Genomic DNA, 19,690 nt, shown 5'->3' on the forward strand with positions numbered 1-19,690 from the left:
TGGTGTTTTTAGCAAACGGCCCATTGTGACCCCCAGATCTTTCCTTTGTGGTATAGAGCTAGTATAGAGCCCTTTGTAGGGTACATAGAGTTTGGGTTATTTTTGCCCATTTATATCACTCATTCACTCAGGGGGTCACATCTAGTCCAACCCCCTGCTCAAAGCAGGACCAGCCACAACTACATCATCCCAGCCAAGGCTTTGTGCTGTACAAATGCAGAGCACACAGCTGATCAATGCCCTGAGGAGCTGGGCACAGCAGATGGATGCAGAGCAAGGGGGGCACATCATACGGTCATCAGTCTGAGTCCATTGTAGGCTTTGCGGCAAAGCAGAGTTTGACAGGTGCATCTGGAGAGACCAATGAGGGGTTTTGTGGGACACATTAATGGCAAATGTGTCCCAAGCATGAGAAGCAGGATGGGAAAACACACAGACGTGTTGGTTTGAATATGGGATAGGAAGGTTGATATCACTGGAAGGGGAAGAGAAGATAGGGAGGGTGGGCCGGGCAGCGTGATTTATTACAGAGTCATGGAGGGGTTAACGCCGGGTGGGAAAAAGGTGCCTCATTGTTATTGAACCTAATAAATCTCTGCCGTGTGATGGAGCCCCCGGCTGTCCCTCCGTCTGGCTGTATCGAATTATGCACAGCGGCGTCGCAAACAGCCTAATGAAGAAACGAGCTGTATGAGATGTGCATGATGAATCCCCCTACTCCCCGCCAGCACCCTGGGCAAGGATACTTGCAGCACAGGCCAGAGCTGGGACGATTCCCAAAGTTTTCCTGCTGCAATTTTTGACGGGAGCAGTAACCACAGGAACAAGGGCAGCTCCACTGTCCTGCGGCAGAACTGAGCAATCGCTTTCTTTAGCTCCTTAGGTGGTAGCATATGTGTGAGGTTATAGCTGCAATGGCCCAGAAAATGTTCAGTATCTTCCATGTTATGGCCGCGTCAGAGTGATGCTGGAGTCTGAAGTCAGGTAGAAGGCAGGGTAGATTTGCTCCTTATAGACTAACCAAAGTAGGTGGAGATATATGTATATGTATATGTACATGCTCTCACTTGCAGCCTCCGGCATTGAAGGTGCAGCCAGGTCTGATGCAGAGGCCGTGCCCCTCGCACCCTGCTCCGTAGTGACCGGTGCCCCTTTCCTCCAAGCCCGTGTCCAGCCCCTTGGTGAATTTGGCTGAACTCTCAGCTCGCACCGCATCTGGTGGCCATGAGCCCCACGCTTTACTAACACCTTGGGTGGAAAAGAAACTGCCTGGTGTCACTTTTAAACTGATAGCCTGCTCATTTCATTTTGTGCCCCCTAGTTCTTGCATTGTGAGAGAGAGTAAGTAAATGATACATCCCTATTGACTTCCTTTTCACCATTCAGTAGTGTGTAAACTTTCTCATGTCCCAGCCCCAAGCATCTCTTTCTAAGTTGAATAAGCCTGGCTTCTTTAGTCTCTTCGTCTAGGGAAGCCCCTCCATGTCCCTCATCATCCTTGTTGCCTTTCTCCACACCTTCTCTATTTCTATAACATGTTTGACTTGTGGGCACCAGAGCTGGGCACAGAATTCAAGGTGTGGACGTACCATAGATTTGTACAGGGGCATCATAGTACTTTCAACCCTCTGTCCTCAATGTCGTCAGGATTACACTGGGCTGCGGGAAGCTCTGTGTTGTGTTCCCTTGGCAATAGCAAGGCTACTGAAGGACCAGATACCTTTCCAAAATGTAGGTTGTCATTGGGTGTTGGGCTATTATCACTGGGTGTTGGGCTATTATCACTGGGTGTTGGGCTATTATCATTGGGTGTTGGGTTATTATCACTGGGTGTTGGGTTATTATCATTGGGTGTTGGGTTATTATCACTGGGTGTTGGGCTATTATCACTGGGTGTTGGGTTATTATCACTGGGTGTTGGGCTATTATCATTGGGTATTGGGTTATTATCACTGGGTGTTGGACTATTATCATTGGGTGTTGGATTATTATCATTGGGTGTTGGGCTATTATCACTGGGTGTTGGGCTATTATCATTGGGTATTATCACTGGGTGTTGTGCTATTATCATTGGGTGTTGGATTATTATCACTGGGTGTTGGGTTATTATCACTGGGTGTTGGGCTATTATCACTGGGTGTTGGATTATTATCATTGGGTGTTGGCCTATTATCACTGGGTGTTGGGTTATCATTGGGTGTTGGGCTATTATCACTGGGTGTTGGATTATTATCATTGGGTGTTGGCCTATTATCACTGGGTGTTGGGTTATCATTGGGTGTTGGGCTATTATCACTGGGTGTTGGATTATTATCATTGGGTGTTGGCCTATTATCACTGGGTGTTGGGTTATCATTGGGTGTTGGGCTATTATCACTGGGTGTTGGATTATTATCATTGGGTGTTGGCCTATTATCACTGGGTGTTGGGTTATCATTGGGTGTTGGGCTATTATCACTGGGTGTTGGATTATTATCATTGGGTGTTGGCCTATTATCACTGGGTGTTGGGTTATCATTGGGTGTTGGGCTATTATCACTGGGTGTTGGATTATTATCATTGGGTGTTGGCCTATTATCACTGGGTGTTGGGTTATCATTGGGTGTTGGGCTATTATCACTGGGTGTTGGATTATTATCATTGGGTGTTGGCCTATTATCACTGGGTGTTGGGTTATCATTGGGTGTTGGGCTATTATCACTGGGTGTTGGATTATTATCATTGGGTGTTGGCCTATTATCACTGGGTGTTGGGTTATCATTGGGTGTTGGGCTATTATCACTGGGTGTTGGATTATTATCATTGGGTGTTGGCCTATTATCACTGGGTGTTGGGTTATCATTGGGTGTTGGGCTATTATCACTGGGTGTTGGATTATTATCATTGGGTGTTGGCCTATTATCACTGGGTGTTGGGTTATCATTGGGTGTTGGGCTATTATCACTGGGTGTTGGATTATTATCATTGGGTGTTGGCCTATTATCACTGGGTGTTGGGTTATCATTGGGTGTTGGGCTATTATCACTGGGTGTTGGATTATTATCATTGGGTGTTGGCCTATTATCACTGGGTGTTGGGTTATCATTGGGTGTTGGGCTATTATCACTGGGTGTTGGATTATTATCATTGGGTGTTGGCCTATTATCACTGGGTGTTGGGTTATCATTGGGTGTTGGGCTATTATCACTGGGTGTTGGATTATTATCATTGGGTGTTGGCCTATTATCACTGGGTGTTGGGTTATCATTGGGTGTTGGGCTATTATCACTGGGTGTTGGATTATTATCATTGGGTGTTGGCCTATTATCACTGGGTGTTGGGTTATCATTGGGTGTTGGGCTATTATCACTGGGTGTTGGATTATTATCATTGGGTGTTGGCCTATTATCACTGGGTGTTGGGTTATCATTGGGTGTTGGGCTATTATCACTGGGTGTTGGATTATTATCATTGGGTGTTGGCCTATTATCACTGGGTGTTGGGTTATCATTGGGTGTTGGGCTATTATCACTGGGTGTTGGATTATTATCATTGGGTGTTGGCCTATTATCACTGGGTGTTGGGTTATCATTGGGTGTTGGGCTATTATCACTGGGTGTTGGATTATTATCATTGGGTGTTGGCCTATTATCACTGGGTGTTGGGTTATCATTGGGTGTTGGGCTATTATCACTGGGTGTTGGATTATTATCATTGGGTGTTGGCCTATTATCACTGGGTGTTGGGTTATCATTGGGTGTTGGGCTATTATCACTGGGTGTTGGGCTATTATCATTGGGTGTTGGGTTAAGATGAGTAGAAGGCACCTCTAAGTCATAGGGTAGGTTTGCACCTCTACATCACAAGTGTGTAACGTTCGCTTTTGGAACAAGAGGGCTCACATGGTCGGATGCCACTGTGCAGGCACATGTGATGCCTTTAATATGACCCAATTGTGACCAAGAGAAAAGTAAAAAAGACAGGCCCTCCAGCATGGTCCTGGGAGACACCATCCATGTGGGAACAGCTCACGAGGCTCCCAGAAACCCGGTGCTCTGTCCTGCTCGTAACACTGCTTCTGTCTTTCCCTCCCCACCAAGAATGAGGAGAAGAACAGCCGAAACTCCACCGTGGAGCAGCGGGTCCAGGATCTGGAGCAGCTCTACAATGAGGCGAGCACCCTGCAGCACATCCAAGCCACCTTGCTGTATGACATGCAGACCCAGATCCACAACATCTCCCTGATGACCGAGTGGGCCCGGCACAACCCGGGCTGCCTCTTCCCTGCTGAAATGAGGTCCCAGCAGGAGGGGCACCACCAAGCAGGTAAGCAGAAGCATTGGGTGGACTGAGCTGGGTGGAGAAGATGTCAGTCCTGGTGCCTGGGGGATGACTTCCCATTTGTCTGCCTTAGGGTCTTGTCTTTGTGCTAGGGTCTTGTTTCGTGCTCCTGTTCTTCAAGAGACTCGGGCTTCTTGTCCCCAGTGATTTGCTTAAAAGCTTAAAAGCTCCTCTGGTAGCTAGAAACCATTCTCCAGTTTCCAATGTAAATGCAAGGACTGTAGGACTGGCATTGTAGATCTGATATAGATGCTGAGGTGGTGTATGAGTACTAAGTCCATTCTCGCACTCAGGTTTCATGTGTTGGCCTAAGGCTGTCATGTTCAGGGATGTAGGTATGGCTGGGGAGTGTGTCTGCCTCCAAAATGAATTCAATTGAGATACTAGGGTGAGAAGGGAGAAGCTTGAGCCACACGCTCAAGGGTACCTGGAGCAGGGATTTTTGCTCTGGTCCATCACCTAGCTAGGGGCCAGTTGAAAACTTCAGAGTTGAGTATGAACTGGCCCAAAAGTGATGTCTGAAGGCAGGGCTTGAGTGGGACACACATCTGCTCACAGATCACCACATTTCATGAACACTAGTCTCAAGGAGGAGACGCTGTGTCCCTTGCCAACAACCCACCTTTTCTTCCTGGCAAGGAAGGTGCTTTCTGGCATGGTGCAGAGTTGTGTGTGTGCATGTGTGTGTGTGTGTGTGTGCGCATGGGGTGAAGATCAAGATCATGATGCCTACAGCAGGACACAAGGAAGGCTTGGTACACCCTGTCACCTCGCCTCTACGTGACAATTACTTCTGCTGCCAACCTGCCACTTATCATGCAATTTGTTTCCCTTTCTTTTTACAAAGCTTCCCATGAAAGAAGTTTGTTTCTGTTGGGGGGGGGGGGGGGCCGGGGAATCTGCTCCCTCCTTCCCCCCCCACCCCCCCCAAAAAAAATTAATAAAAAAACAAGCTTTGACAAAAATATTCGATTTATGAAAACCAAAACCCAGTTATATTTCAACAAACACGGATTTTTCTTGATTACTGAAATCTGATTTTTTAAATGAAAAAATATTGGCTTCTGGAGTTTTCCTTTCATAGAAAAAGGGGGAGATTTCAACTAAAAGGGAGTATTTTCCTGGTGATTAAAACCCATGTTTCATTGCAGAGCTGCTTGCAATTAAGCCGCTTTTGCAGGCTCTTCCCCACAGCTCTGACTTTTTGACAGCAGAAGGGAGTCCAGTTGTAACCTCCTCAGTAACGTTGAAGGGATGGTGTTATTCTCTAGAATCACAGAATCACGGGCAGGGAGGGTTGGAGGGAGCTCAGGAGGTCACATCTCATCCAACCCCCTGCTCCAAGCAGGACCAGCCCCAACTACATCATCCCAAACTAGCATTTGTCTACACAGGTCTTCAAAACCTCCAAGGATGGAGGATGGAGAGTCCACCACCTCTCTGGGGAGCCTGGTCCAGTGCTTTACTGAGGGGGGATATTTATCTAGGACCAGCCAGGTTGATCCCAATGACTTATTCTCCACGTGCCGCTGAGTAGACCTAAGCTGTTAATGCCAGTCACCTGCCAGCTGGGGTCTGATTTGAACCAGTGACGTAGGGTAGCAAGGCACACTAGTCTGCTCCCAATCTGCTAAACCAGCTAATCTAAGCACTTCCTGTCGTGCTGATTTGAAATGGGAATGAAGCCAGCTCCCTTGATCTTAAATACTCCAGCGAAGAGATGGCATATGCAGCTAGCCTGGTTAGGTGTGCTGAAACCATGGACCAAGAGCAAAGAGCAGAAGCAAATAAGAGGATTGGTGCCAGGAGTAATATCCCCATGGATCATGGATCTTGATTGTCTTCCCGGTGACCCTTCCTTAATATCCTGTTCTTCTGGAGGTTCCTTCCAGCCCTCCCGTTCCTTTTTAGAAACAGCACTGGGGTATCGACCCAGGAGCAGTCCAATGGTGTTGTGATACCGGCCCCCCGATTACCATTGCTCGACTTTGTCCCTGCTCCTTGCAGTTAATGGGAGACCCGCAAGCCAATGAACCTTCAGGCTTGGAAAGCTCAAGTCTCTTCCCAGTCGGTGCTTCCTTCCTACGTCCTACATCCATTGCCTGCCATTGTTCATCTTTTCCACTTGCTTCATGGAACAGAAAAGAAAAACCCACCTGACTCTTTATAACCCCATCAATCCCCAAGACCTGGCAATACTGCCAGGTTGGGATTCAGGTCAGGAGGGGCTTGTGCTGGGATAGTGGTATGGATAAGAGGAAGTGATCTCTGACTGTGTGAGTTATTCTTAGATCTCTCTCTTGCTACCTCGCTCCTTCTTTCTCTGCATTCAGCTGTCTAGAGAGTCATGGGGACCTGTTGCCATTGGGGATGTCAATGCCTCCAGCTTGGGGCAAGTCCGAGACTTTGCCCCCACTAATCCAAGCTTGCCTTCCCATGGCAGCCAGTTTGAAGCACAAGCATTGGTGGACTGATTCCTAGAAAAACAGGAAAAGGTGACTCAAACGGAGCCCTTCTAGGAATTGCACTCACTACTAATTTCACCTGCCCCGGCTCTGACTGTGTAGTTTTGCTAAGAGGTTGGACGATGGATTTGTATAGGATAGTTTGAGTAGGGATGCTCCTGTCTCAGGCGGGGGGTTGCACTAGATGTGACCTCTGGAGCTCCCTTCCAGCCCCACTCTCTATAATTATATGATAATTATATGATTATATAATTATATGATTCTAATTACAGCTGGGAGAGACACGAAGTAGGGTGCAGAAGGGTTGGTGGCAAACTTGCACTGTGTAGCACTGAGATGAACTGTGGGCACACTGGGCACGTCTACGTGTGCACATGTATTGCACAGTGACTGAAATTACTGCACAGTATGGGCGCATGTCTACACATGCGCACCTGTACTGCGCAGTAAATATGGCGACTTATGATGCCTAACTTTAGTCCCAATTCAGTCCACACACAGCGTTAATGCGCCTTAATGCCTGCATGTGTAGATGCTGGCCTATTCCTGCTTACTACACAGTAAATTTAAGCCGGCATAAATGCACATGTAGACACACCTATTGTGTAGGGGAGCAGGCTTCAGGGAACCAGGCTATTTTAATGGAGAAGGACTAGAAAGCAGGCCTGGCTGTGGATCTCATAGCACACCCACCAGATCATCCCTGTAGGCCGTTACTTGGTTTTCACACAGTATTTCCTCAGGCAAACACTTTGTGACTTTAGTAGGAGGCTTGGTGGAACAAGGAATGTAGGGTTGGCTATCACCCATATACCTTTATATAAGGTGCACTGAAGGTGAATGTAGGTGCATTATAGGAGGTTTTTCACCATTCTCTGAAGTATCCAGCACTGGCTGCTGTTGGGGATGAGATGCAAGCCTCAACGTGTCAGTCTTTACAGTCCTTGCTGGAGTGGGAGAACCCAGCAGAGCCTGGCTTTGGCACAACTCAGAATATTTTTTGCTCTTAACTTAAGCCAGTGCTTTGCAATGGAAATAAAAATGCAAAAAATCCCAAACCAGTACCAAACCACTCTGTGTAAATGGTGGCCTGGGCTCATGGAGAGGGGCCTGAGTAATGAAGGTTGCATCCAGAAGCGACTCCAAATCACCGTGGTCTTTTCTGAGTCCTCACAGAGAGTGATCTCCCGCCCACCGGACTGAATCAGGATGCAGATTTGGACTCAAACTTTCTCAAAGAATGGCAGAGTTTGAAATCCGGGGCTCTGCCTCAACCTCATTTCTCTGTGCTTCCTGGAAGCAGTAAGGTTTTGTCTGTAAAAGGCACTTTTATCTATCGTCTGCGATAGCCTAGCAGAACAAAGTAAATGCAAGAGGCAATCCCTTCATCCACGAAGAATTCCTGAACTTGTATTTTGCTGGAGTAATACAAAATGTGAGCCTAAGCTCAGACGGTCTTGGTGGTGGCAGATGGCAGGACAAGGAGCAATGGGCTCAAGCTGCAGCAAGGCAAGTTGAGGTTGGATATTAGGAAAAACTGTCTCACGCGGAGGGCGGTGAAGCACTGGAACAAGCTCCCCAGAGAGGTGCTGGACTCTCCATCCTCAGAGGTTTTTAAGGCTCCACAAAGCCTTGGATGATGTAGTTGGGGCTGGTCCTGCTTGGAGCAGGGGTTGGACTTGATGTGACCTCCTGAGCTCCCTTCAACCCTCATTTTCTGTGATTCTAAGTATTAGGACTCCCACCTTTTGGATGAGGTCTAACTTCAGCTGCACAAAGCTGCACAAAGCTTTCTTCTTTATAGACTAGACCAGGGTGGCCAACGTCTGCGTGTAGCACATAGCATATTGGGGAAGGAACAGAAAGCAGAGCAGCAGAAGAGGCAAGGGAAGGGGATGAGAGGGGCGCTCAGGGAAGGCGTGGGGGTTATTTTGTGGCACAGCTACCGAAAACGATTGGCCCCCAGCACGCTAGATATTAAACGATGCTTCTCTGTTTTCTCTGTAGAGGTGCAGCACACCCGGAGCTGCCCCACTGACTGTGCTTCCATTTACTACAGCGGGATCAGGCGATCTGGCGTCTACAGCATCATGCCTTCAGTCGGACGGATGCCCTTAGAAGTGCTATGCGAGATGGACACAGAAGGTAGAGTAAGAGGCCCAACTATTTTCCTCCAAGGCAGCAGGTCTTGAAACCTAACAGGCTGTGGCCGGGGCGAGGGGTCACCTCACGCTGCTGCGTATTTGGGCTGTGTGCATGGAGCATGAATCCCAAACCACATGGTCCCTAGGTGGAAGTTTCTTGGCGAAGATGAAGCTTTGGGAGATAGCAGTCAAGTAGCTTGCAGAGACATCAGCTGCATCTTTTCATCAAGCTACAGGCAGGGAAAGCTCATATTCCTAGCCCCAAGCAATGAGGGGTCCTCCAGTTGGCACGTCCTGTGCAAGAGGAAAACCTGGTGTTTGTGTCGAGGAGCCGATCCCTGATAAAAGAGCATAAAGCCGGGCAGGTTCACCCAGTGTGGACTGGGAGGGAGGCCTGTTGAAAGAGTCTTTTGATTCTTCTCTTTTGGAGACTTTTTGATTGAACTTGCAGGGATAGGGCTGGGGTTGTCTGGAAGAGACCAATCCTCCGGGCATGCACTCTGCTGCATTGCTGCTATTGTAATTAGTAATGGCAAAATTATTTGTATTGACTCAGCACCCAGAAGCCCCAGGCATGGATTAGGTCTCCAGGGGGCTGGATACAGGACAAGCCCAGAGCACAGATGTGTAATCACAGACAATGAGGGTTGCAGGGAGCTCAGGAGGTGACATCTAGTCCAACCCCCTGCTCCAAGCAGGACCAGCCCCAACTACATCATCCCAGCCAAGGCTTTGTCTACTCAGGTCCTCAAAACCTTCAAGGATGGAGATACCACAACCCCTCTAGGTAACCCGTTCCAGTGCTTCACCATCCTCCTAGTGAGAAAGTTTTTCCTAATATCCAACTTCAACCTCCCTTGCTGCAACTCGAGCCCATTGCTCCTTGTTCTGTCCTACTGAGAAGAGTCCAGCTCCATCCTTTTCTGTATCCGCCCTTCAGGGAGTTGGGGACACAACCCTTGCTCCCCAGAGCTTGCAGCCTAGGGGGAGAGAGAGCAACCTGGGAGCACAAGGGTGGCAATGAGAGGCAGTGGTCTCATGAGTATTTCTGGGACTAAGGAAACAGCCTGTAATCAGGGCTGACCCTGCCTCAAGAAGGGGGGTTGGACTAGATGTGACCTCTGGAGATCCCTTCCAGCCCCACTGCTCTAGGATTTCTACGATTCCCTGGAGTCAGAGGATTGCAGGGCTCATCCATCCTCTACGGATGCAGGATTCACCGTAGAGGTAACACCGATCCAGTTCCTTCCCACCACACTGCTTGCACTACCACCATTGGCTTGGTTGGTCCACTCACCTTCGTCTCGCCCGTGGCAGGTGGGGGTTGGACCATCATCCAGCGCCGGCAGGATGGCTCAGTTAATTTTAACCGGACCTGGAACGAGTACCGGGATGGCTTCGGGGACCTGAACGGCGAGTTCTGGCTGGGCAACGCGAACATCCACCGCATGACGAGCCAGGGGGACTACTCGCTGCGCATCGACATGGAGGACTGGAGCAGCAAACACAAGCACGCCTTCTACCAGGTCTTCAGGTAGGCAGCTCCGGGACCTTCCTCTCAGCCTTATTACAGACTGGGAGCCTGATCTGGTAAGGATCCGCGTGGCCCTTGGGAAGGAAAGGTCTCTATCCCCCAGCTGGGATAAAGGGAGCTTACTATGTCAGACAGGGCCCTGGAATAAGGAGAAAGCATGTCTGTCTCTTCTCAAGAGCATCGCTTCGTTGGAAAGCCAAGCATGCGTGTGACTAGCATTCAGACCAGGCATGGAAATGCAAAGTGTGTGTGCAACATGCATGCGTGTACAACCTCCTTGGGTCCATGTTAATGAAAGGGGTTGATCATAAAGACCCTTTCCCCAGCTAAGTGAAAAAATTATGATACTTATCAACTATTTAACTAGGATGGCTTCTGATATTATCAGGCAGGTTTCTACGCTTGACACAGTGCTCTGCCTTATGGTAAGGGTTTTCAATTGCTTCCTTCATGTGACTATAGGCAAACACCTAAACCAGGGCTGCCTTGTTTGCACGAGCAAAAACATGCAATCTGGCCTTGCAAACCTGTCTCTACAAAGTCCCTTCTTAATGGAGGATGTCTACAATGTGGAGGCACTTATACCAAGGCCTCTAATGTGTGCCTTACACTTGTACGTGGCACTCCTGCTGACATCAGTGTGAAGTATGGGTTTGTGGGAAGGCAGATGGGGCTTGGCCCAGGAGATGGGGAGATTTCCTTGAATTCCAGTATAAGGTGGCAGCTCTACATGCCAGATATGTTCTGGCAGTAATGAAAACTGGGCCCGAGGAGTCCTCAGGAGCTGACCCAGCCTGCCTCTATCTCTTGCAGCATTGAGGACGAGGTAAACTACTACCGCCTGCACGTGGACGGGTTCAGTGGGACGGTGGAGGACTCCTTCGCCTGGTACCACAATAAAAGGAGCTTCAGCACCCCCGACTCTGGGAACATCTGTGCAGAGATTTCCCATGGAGGGTGGTGGTATCACCAGTGCTTCTTCTCCAACCTCAATGGAGTGTACTACAAGGTAAGACCACAGAGCTGTAATAACAGCCCTCTTGGACTTGTTTGGGCTCGGATCATAAGGCATCTAACCTCATGGCTTCGAGACACCTGGGAAGATAGAGGCGAGAATAGCACTGCATATCGTTATTAGGGTAAGGTACACAGCTACCTGATCTACCACTTATGATGCCTCTCCTGCCCTCTTCTCGCCTCCCAGCCATCATTTTGCTTGACTGAACAAGGCAAGTTTTTTAGTCTTCTTCCTTTATGACATGTTCTCCAGTCCCTTGATCATCCCAGTCACCCTTCTCTGTAGTGGTTCAAGGCTGAACGTGATCTGTCTGGGGCTGGTCCTGCTTTGTGCAGGGGGTTGGCCTAGCTCAGTGCTTGTGACCCAAAAGTGGGTTGCAAGAATATTTGGAAGGGTTGCAAGCAAGTCCCAGGAAAACATGGGAAAGCATGGGTTTCCCCTTGCAGGCTGGCAGCCTTCCAGCCTTCAAGGAGCTGCTTGGGGAGATTGGAGGCAGCAGGCGCATGTGTGACTCCGCGTGCACATGCACGTGGCCGACATGCAATCAGGCAGGCAGGTGGGAGCATGGATGCAGGTAAGTGTATGGGGGGAGCAGGGACTGGAGGGCCGGGGCTTGGGGGCTGTGTATGTGCGTGCATGTGTGCGGATGGGATGGGTGCATGGGAGGGCTGGGCACTGTAACTGAATTAGGGCAGAGGGCATGGGGGTTGGGGGTTGGGGGAAGGTCCTTTGGGGTGGGGGGGAGCTGCGTGGCTGGGCTGGCAGCACCGGGGATGGTGCCCGTACTCACAGGGATGGGGGAGACGCTGCTCAGGGGGCAGGTGGGGCCAGCACCTGGCTGTCTGGTGTGGCAAGGGAGCCCTAGCCCAGGGCAGGGGGATGCTACAGGCCTCCCCTCTTCCTTCCCCTAGCCTGTGCCAGGGCAAGACTCATGCTGCTACCACCGCGCTCTGGCCTGAGTGGGATGGGGGCAGCTGGGGCCCCTCCGGGTGGGGGTAGGGGGCTGTAGCTTGGGAGTAAGGGGCAACAGCAGGGCCAGGGGAATGTGGGTTAGGAGTAAGGGGCACTGACAGAGTCAAGGGGATGTGGGTCGGGAGTGAGGGGCACTGGCAGGGCCAGGGGGCTGTGGATTGGGACTGGCCCTCGATGTTTACAAATGGGTCCTGGTACAAAAAAAGTTGAGAACCACTGCACTAACCCGCTTAATGCACATTAAATTTAGGCATGCTTAAATGCACGTGTAGACCTGCTCTAAAAGATTGGTTGCTGCTGAAAAGAGCAGAGCTGGAGGAAAGTCGGACAGGAGAGGTTTAACGGGAGATGCTGTCATTACCACGCTGAGATGTCATCTTGAGGCAAATCTTGAGTGTTTGTCTCCTATTCTTTCTCTAGAGCCAGGGAGGAGACGAGAGACAGGGGAGCGCTGAGGGGGCATGAATGAGTGTTTGGGCTGCATGAGTGGGGCAGAGGCCAGTGCCTTGGGTCCATGGGGCAGGAGACATGGCAAGCAGGACCAGCCCCAACTGGTTTTTGGGGTCAGAGGTGGTTTATAATGGCTGTGAGTAGAGAGGCCCTTGTGACTTAGCTTGCAGTCACATCTGGGAGGCTGGATCTGCGAGCACTGGGTTTTGGAGGAATTAAAGGTATCTCTCCTTGGACTTTTGGCTTAGATCCAGGGTAGACCTGATCGTATCAGCTGTAAAATCTGATATGTCCTCCATGAGAGGGTTGTGTGTTGAGCAGATTTTTGGTCTTGGGAGGTGGAGTTGGAGCTTGCTCTGTCCCCTCCATGCATTGGCCTGGTATTGCAGCGCTTCCAGGAGTGGTGCACCCACCTCAGGGAACATGTGGTGGTATCCAAGCTAGACTTTACAGTTGTTTCTAGAGATGCCTGGTGGTTGAAACGGTGTGGCATGGGAGGCCTTAGGATGCCAGAAGTCTTTGGAGTTGTTGGTTGTAGCATAAACACCAGCAGACTCTCCCTATGCCTGAAAAGGGTGTTTGTGCCCGAAAGCTTGCAAAGAACAATTTTTCCAACTATTTAGTTGGTCTAATAAAAGATATCACATCTATCCAAAGAAGTCTTTGGATGTTGTTGTCATAGACTCATAGAAAATGAAGGCTAGAAAGGACCTCAGGAGGTCTAGTGCAACGTTTCCCAGCCCCTGGGGTGCGACCCAAAAGCAGGTTGCAAGAATATATGAAAGGGCTGTGAACAAGCTTTAAAAATGGATCCTCCTTTACAAAAGAAAAACATGGGAAATCCTAGTGTTTCAGCCTGAGGGGCTGCTTGGGGCCCCCATTCCCCACCCCGTCCCATGCACCCACCCCCTACACCACACACTGGGGGGCTCAGGCCTGGGGGCAGAGGGCAGCAGGTCGGGAGTGAGGGGCAGTGAGTCGGGACTGGCCATTGATGTTTACAAATGGGTCCCGGTACAAAAAAGGTTGAGAACCGCTGGCCTAGATGACCTCGCGAGGTCCCTTCCAACCCTCATTTTCTATGACTCTATGAACACGGGTGGCCAGAACTGGACGTGGACTTCTGCATGTGGTCTCAAAGTGCCTTGTATGATGTTATTCAGGACTCCCTGTCCCTACTGGAAAGACCATGGCAGACTGTGCCAATTAGGTACTCTAGGATGAAGCTAGCTATGGGAATGGGCATATGATACGGTCTCCATAGTCACTTTTCCATGTAGTGCCATCAGTACCCATATTTCACGGGGTGACTTTACCTTGGATTCAGGACATTTACTCCTGAATGGATGTGTGTATCATGGGTCCGCTCCACTTTTGCTACAGGGTGATGACAATTCACTACATAACCAATGCAGCATGTGTCTGCATCCTTAAGTGGGAAGGTTTCATCAATATTTGGCAGAGAAGCTCAAAGGGGAATAAGTGATTTGCCCCTAACCACATGGGATTTTTTTGGTAGAGCTTGGAAAGCAGTTCAAGTTTCAAGAGTTGTAGCCTCATGAGTTAACCACAAGGCCAGCCTTTCCCTGAGCTACCACACATTGGGTACATCTATACGTGCGCCTTAATGCAACATGAGTCTATTTTAATGCATATTAAAGCATCACTAAAAAAGTGCTTAGTTAATGCGCATTAAGACAGGCTCATGCACATTTTCCTAGTACCTCACAATGGAGGTACTAGATATAATGTGCATTAACTAAAGCACATTAATGCACATGTAGACATGCCCACTGTATGAGCAAGAACGGTACTAGATATAATGCGCATTAACTAAAGCACATCAATGAGCATGTAGACGTGCCCACTGTGTGAGCAAGAGCAGCTGGAAAGGGCATAGACCAGGGACCTGGAATCTACTCTTGGATGAAATAGTCTCTGCCAGCTGGAGGGGAGAGAAATCCTGAGCCAGTTTGGTGTACGCTCACGTTATCTCACGCTGGGCATGTCTACACATTCATTAATGCGCAGTAGTTACTGCACATTTAGTTTAGTACTTGCTTCCAGTGCTTTGGAGGGGTTAGCTTTAATTGGCAGCCAGCTCTCAGACTGCCCTGTGCCTCACTGTGCCCGTCTCTTCCTCACAGGGGGGCAGATACTATATGAAAAACCGCAAGATCCTGGGGCCCGACGGGGTCGTGTGGTACACCTGGAAAGACACGGATTACTACTCCCTGAAGAAGGTCACCATGATGATCCGGCCTCGCACTTTCCGGCCACACTTCTCCCCATGAGGAACCCGGGAGGTTTCTCTTCTCTCCTGATTACATGCTTTGGGAAGGGAGAAATGCAAAGGGCTTCGAGAGACCAGTGGATGCCAGAGACCAGTGTGGACCCAACACATCACTCTGCCCTGCCTGCTTCTGCCTTCGGGGCAGTGAGAAGAGAATAAAGACACCAGCGACAACACCGAAAGCAAAGGCCTTTCACATGTGGTTCAGCCCCTGAAGTACCACAGCCGTAGGGGCTGGTCCCTGGTCAGTTGGCCCCTGAGAGGAGGCCAAAGACAGTAGCTCGTGGTCTGGGAGGACTCCCACCTTTGGGGGAAATAGTGACGCTTCTTTTGTGTGATGATGTGACTTGAGGACCCTCATCGCTGACGGGTGCTGGATGTGGGGGGGGGCCGGGCTGGCTCACATGCCATGTCATCATTCAGCACATACAGCTAGCAGAGACACCTTGCCCACGGTTAAGACTTTTCAATGGGATCTGCTGGGTTCGGTACCAAGACAGTCCTCTGTGCTCGGCATCCACTCTCCTAACAGAGGCGTGAGTGTGCGTGATGCTGAGGGTTCATCATTCACCCTATGGAAATGTGTCACACAGTACACACATGGGCCGTAACACATAACACATGCACAAGTGCTTTCAACCCCTGGGGGAAGCTGCCCCTGCCGTCCCATGGTACGGTTCGGTTTCCAGCTGTGGTTTATTTGTGCAGAGAGGCACATGGCCTGGACGAGCTGGATGCTTCGGTGTTGCCCCTCCATCTCATAATGTCATCACGATTCACACACGGACATTACATCACCGAGTTCGCTCAGAGCCGGGAGAATTGTTGCCCTACCAATAAAATGAATCTTGAAAGGAGTCCAGGGGTGGCCTTGTCATTACTGGCTGCTTCTGTCATTGGGGAGGGAACATTTAGAAAGACTTTTATTGAGCCTTGAGATGCCTTGCTGAGTTCAGGTCCTTTCTCCCTAGCTTATCATGGAGAAAAAAGGGTCATATGTTGGGTTTTTTTAACTCCTTTTACTCTTTTATTTCAATATCAGTGGCATACTCTTGGCTCTTCCACAATTTTGTCGGCTGTATCATTGGAGATTTCACAAATGTGGGCTGGGACTAATGTGTAGTCCTCATTGGGTCCGGTTACAAGTCTTTAACCAAGAAATCACTTTCTTTTCCATGTATTTTAAGTAATACGTGGTTTTGCCATAAACTGGAAGATACATTTCTGGTGTGCATGCTCTGGCTCAGTTGTAGACACCTGGATTTTACCATGTCCTGGGGCACATCGCTCACTTGAAAGCCGTTTGCTGGTGCTACTGCACAATCACTCTGGTCACTGCACATTTGTTTCGTACTTGCTTAGACACGTGCTAAATAAATGCACAGTAATCGCTGAGCAGGAGCGTCTCGTGTAGACGTGCCCCTTGTAGTTTTATGTAGAGTCTGGATGATGGGTTGGTCCGGGCTGGTTTGGATAGGGATGCTCCTGCCTCAGGCAGAGGGCTGGACTAGATGTGACCTCTGCAGCTCCCTCCCAGGCCCATTTCTCTGTGACTCCCCCATGACTCCTATGACCTGCGGAGTTGACTTGATGAGTGGATGATCCAGCTGCAGTTGATGCTACAAGACTGGGCTTTCACTGCCAGGGAGAACAGGCTGAAGGATGAGACCTTCATGGGTCTGCAAGAAGTGCAAGAAACAATGATGAGCAGAGGAGGACCTCACATTAGTCTAGCCGGAGCACGGGGCAGCCAAAAGCCCAGATGAAAGTCCTCATTAGCACAACGTGCGTGTGATAAAACTGTGTGACAACCAGCAAGCAGACACGTATGCACACGCGCACACATGCAAACAAGCCCCGCAGCAGTTGACTTTGCCTGTGAAGACCGAGGTGAAAATGGCACTGAGCACTTCAGCCGTTTCTGCATCCTCTGTTACTAGGTTGCCTCTCCCCATTCAGGAAGGGACCCACACTTTCCTGGATCCTCCTCTTGCTACCAACGTACTTGTAGAAACCCTTCTTGTTCCCTTCACGTCCCTTGCTAGCTGCAACTCAACATGCACTTTGTCCTTCCTGATTCACCCCTGCATGCCCGAGCAATGCTCGGACGCAGCAGCAGACCCTAAGCATTCATTGTGCATGCTCTCATGACACCCAGCGGGCACCAGCAAGCCGTGCCCTGGCAAAGTAGGACCCCTCAGCACCCCAGTAGTGCAGGGGGGCAGGTGTGAGCGCATAGAGGACCCCACATCCCAGTGCAGATGGGGTAACAGACTGGATGTGCCCAGAGGAGCCCAGACTGTGCCCTGAGCTGGGTTAGGAGGATGCTGGAGACAAGGACCCAGTCGGGCTGAGCCTCTGGCTGCTGCGGGGGGATGCACTGTGCAAGCCGGGGCAGGTTGGGAGTGAGGGGCACCGGCAGGGCTGGGGGTGCCGAGGGGGCTGCAGGGCTGGGGATGCAGAGGAGGTAGGGCTCTGCCATTCTCCAATGTTTTCTTGTCTTCCTTTAAAACCCCTTTGCATGTGAGATGCCCATTGCTGTGATAAAAAGAAGTGGGCTAGGCATAGGGCGAACAGAAAACCCATTTTCCTTTCCAGAGACTCTCTAATACAGGGATCTTGCTTTTACTGGGTTAATTTGCTTTTCCAGTGCTCTTGTTTCCCTTCATTTCCCACGGGGGATTTCCTTAGGGAAGGGGTCCAGTGCTTTTATTTAGCTCAACAAAGACCACATGGACCATTTCTACATTCTGGGATTTCACATGCTAATAAATGTGTCTGCTTCTGCCTTCTTTTTCCACATCCCTGCCTTCAAGGGAACTGTATTTTCAGCCCTGCAGTACTTGCCAACCTGTGCACTCATCTCCCCTGCTGGGATGATGCTCCCCTTGGATGGGATGTTGCTTTAGTTGCAAGCACAGTAATAAAGTCATCATTTCCTGTGCCCTGGTGATGAATGACCCTCTCTTCCCCAAAAATGTGTCATCAACACCCGTAGATCTGGATTCTTTTCACTGCCCCAAGTCCTTGCATTAAACCTGCAGTGAGAACAGGCTCATTTCTATTCTTGGCCTGGATTTACACTGGTAAGTGGGAGTGTTATCCATGCAGAAGTGTGTCCACAGTCTCAGGTTTGGTACCTTGAAAATAATAAGAGCTTCATCTTTCTGCCTTGTGGTACATCACAGATCACTGCATCTCCACCCTGTCCCTGGTGACTGTTAGTTGTATACCCCTTTATACTTCCAAGTGGTTGGTGCTTTGTTTCCTAGGACCATCCCTCCACTACCCGGGTGACACGGACCATCATGTATTGAAGGCTTCTCCCTGCAGTGCCTTCCCTTTCACACTAAATGTCCACCTTCCCTTTTCCTCCAAGGCCCCAGGAGAATCCATGACTTGATTGCATCCCACTTGGTTATGCTGCATGCAGTGCTCAGTCACAAACCCTCTTTAATATCTGCCCCAAACAGGATACCGAGGTCCCACCCCTGACTTAATCCACCATCTCCACCGAGGCCAGGGGGAGCTCGGGGGCTGTGCTGAGCAGCAGAGAGGGGAAATCTCACGGCGGGAGGACCTGGCTGCAGGTGAGTTGTCTCTACCCCGTCCCCTGCCTCCCCTCTCAGAAGTGCTCCTTGCCCCGAGTGACGGGGGTTGGAAACAGCAGAGCTGCCCGGTGCTGCCCTTGCAGGGGCTGACCCCAAGTAGCTTATGCTGGACGTGTGCAGGTGGGTGTTGAAATGCAAAGCTTGCGAGACAAGCAAGTGCCCCTCTCTGCTCCCCCTTGGTAGAGCTGTTCGGGGACATGTGAGTTTGCTGTCTTGATCTTTAGGCACAGATCTGGTTTCCCTGGGGTACCAGGACCTTCGATTTCCATCCTCACTCAGCGGTGTAAGAGTTGATTGCCCAGCCCAAGGTACATCCCCCTCTCCCAGGGCATGCTGGGAGTTGCAGTCCCCCATGGAAATCAGCATGTTTAGCAGAAGCGCTATGCATCTGTTATTGCCGGATGGGGGAGAGGCTGGTGGGGCTGTCCCTGGTTCCTCCAGGTCAGGTTGACTGGGAATGCTGGAAGTGTTTAATCCTGGCCGCAGGCTACATGAGATGGCTCCATGGGGTGGGTGGGATTTCCAATCTTTGGGCCTCTGAGTGTCACAGGGCCTGAGACTCAGCACACAGTCCACGTGCAGTGATGCCAGGGCCTTTGTCCCAGTGCAGACTCCAGTGACGTGGAGACCACCTGGGACCTGTCTGCAGAGGACCCCTCCATGGGCTCATTCCCTGCCCTGAACCTTTCCCTGCAAGCAGGCACGAAGCACAGCCCTGCTGCTTTCCCAAGAGAGAGACACCGCTCTAAGTCCTCCCCTCCCAGAACATTTCTTGGAGAGATGAAAAGTGAAACCCGTTGGCTTTTCCTACAAAACAGAAGCAGCCCTCGTGTGAAGCACAGAGGCAGGTGGGCCAGTGCAAGCCCGGGCTCCCCCCCCCCGC

General features: G+C 50.3%; 1 protein-coding gene and 1 non-coding gene across 2 annotated transcripts in view; both read left to right on the forward strand.

The window, feature by feature from the left end:
• Nucleotides 1-16,020, forward strand: part of LOC102378665 (angiopoietin-related protein 7-like) — a 29,691-nt gene extending 13,671 nt beyond the window's left edge. The window contains exons 3-7 of the mRNA XM_025194073.1: nucleotides 4,080-4,305; nucleotides 8,793-8,930; nucleotides 10,247-10,463; nucleotides 11,277-11,472; nucleotides 15,051-16,020. Coding sequence (XP_025049858.1) covers nucleotides 4,080-4,305; nucleotides 8,793-8,930; nucleotides 10,247-10,463; nucleotides 11,277-11,472; nucleotides 15,051-15,197 — 924 coding nt within the window. The 3' untranslated portion in view covers nucleotides 15,198-16,020. The remainder of the gene's footprint in view (nucleotides 1-4,079; nucleotides 4,306-8,792; nucleotides 8,931-10,246; nucleotides 10,464-11,276; nucleotides 11,473-15,050) is intronic.
• LOC112548392 lies at nucleotides 13,127-13,317 on the forward strand. Its single transcript, XR_003092167.1, has one exon. It is a non-coding gene; the product is annotated as a U2 spliceosomal RNA (small nuclear RNA).
• Nucleotides 16,021-19,690: the final 3,670 nt, after the last annotated feature.

Source organism: Alligator sinensis, unplaced genomic scaffold, assembly GCF_000455745.1.
Source record: "Alligator sinensis unplaced genomic scaffold, ASM45574v1 scaffold868_1, whole genome shotgun sequence".
NCBI lineage: Eukaryota > Metazoa > Chordata > Crocodylia > Alligatoridae > Alligator > Alligator sinensis.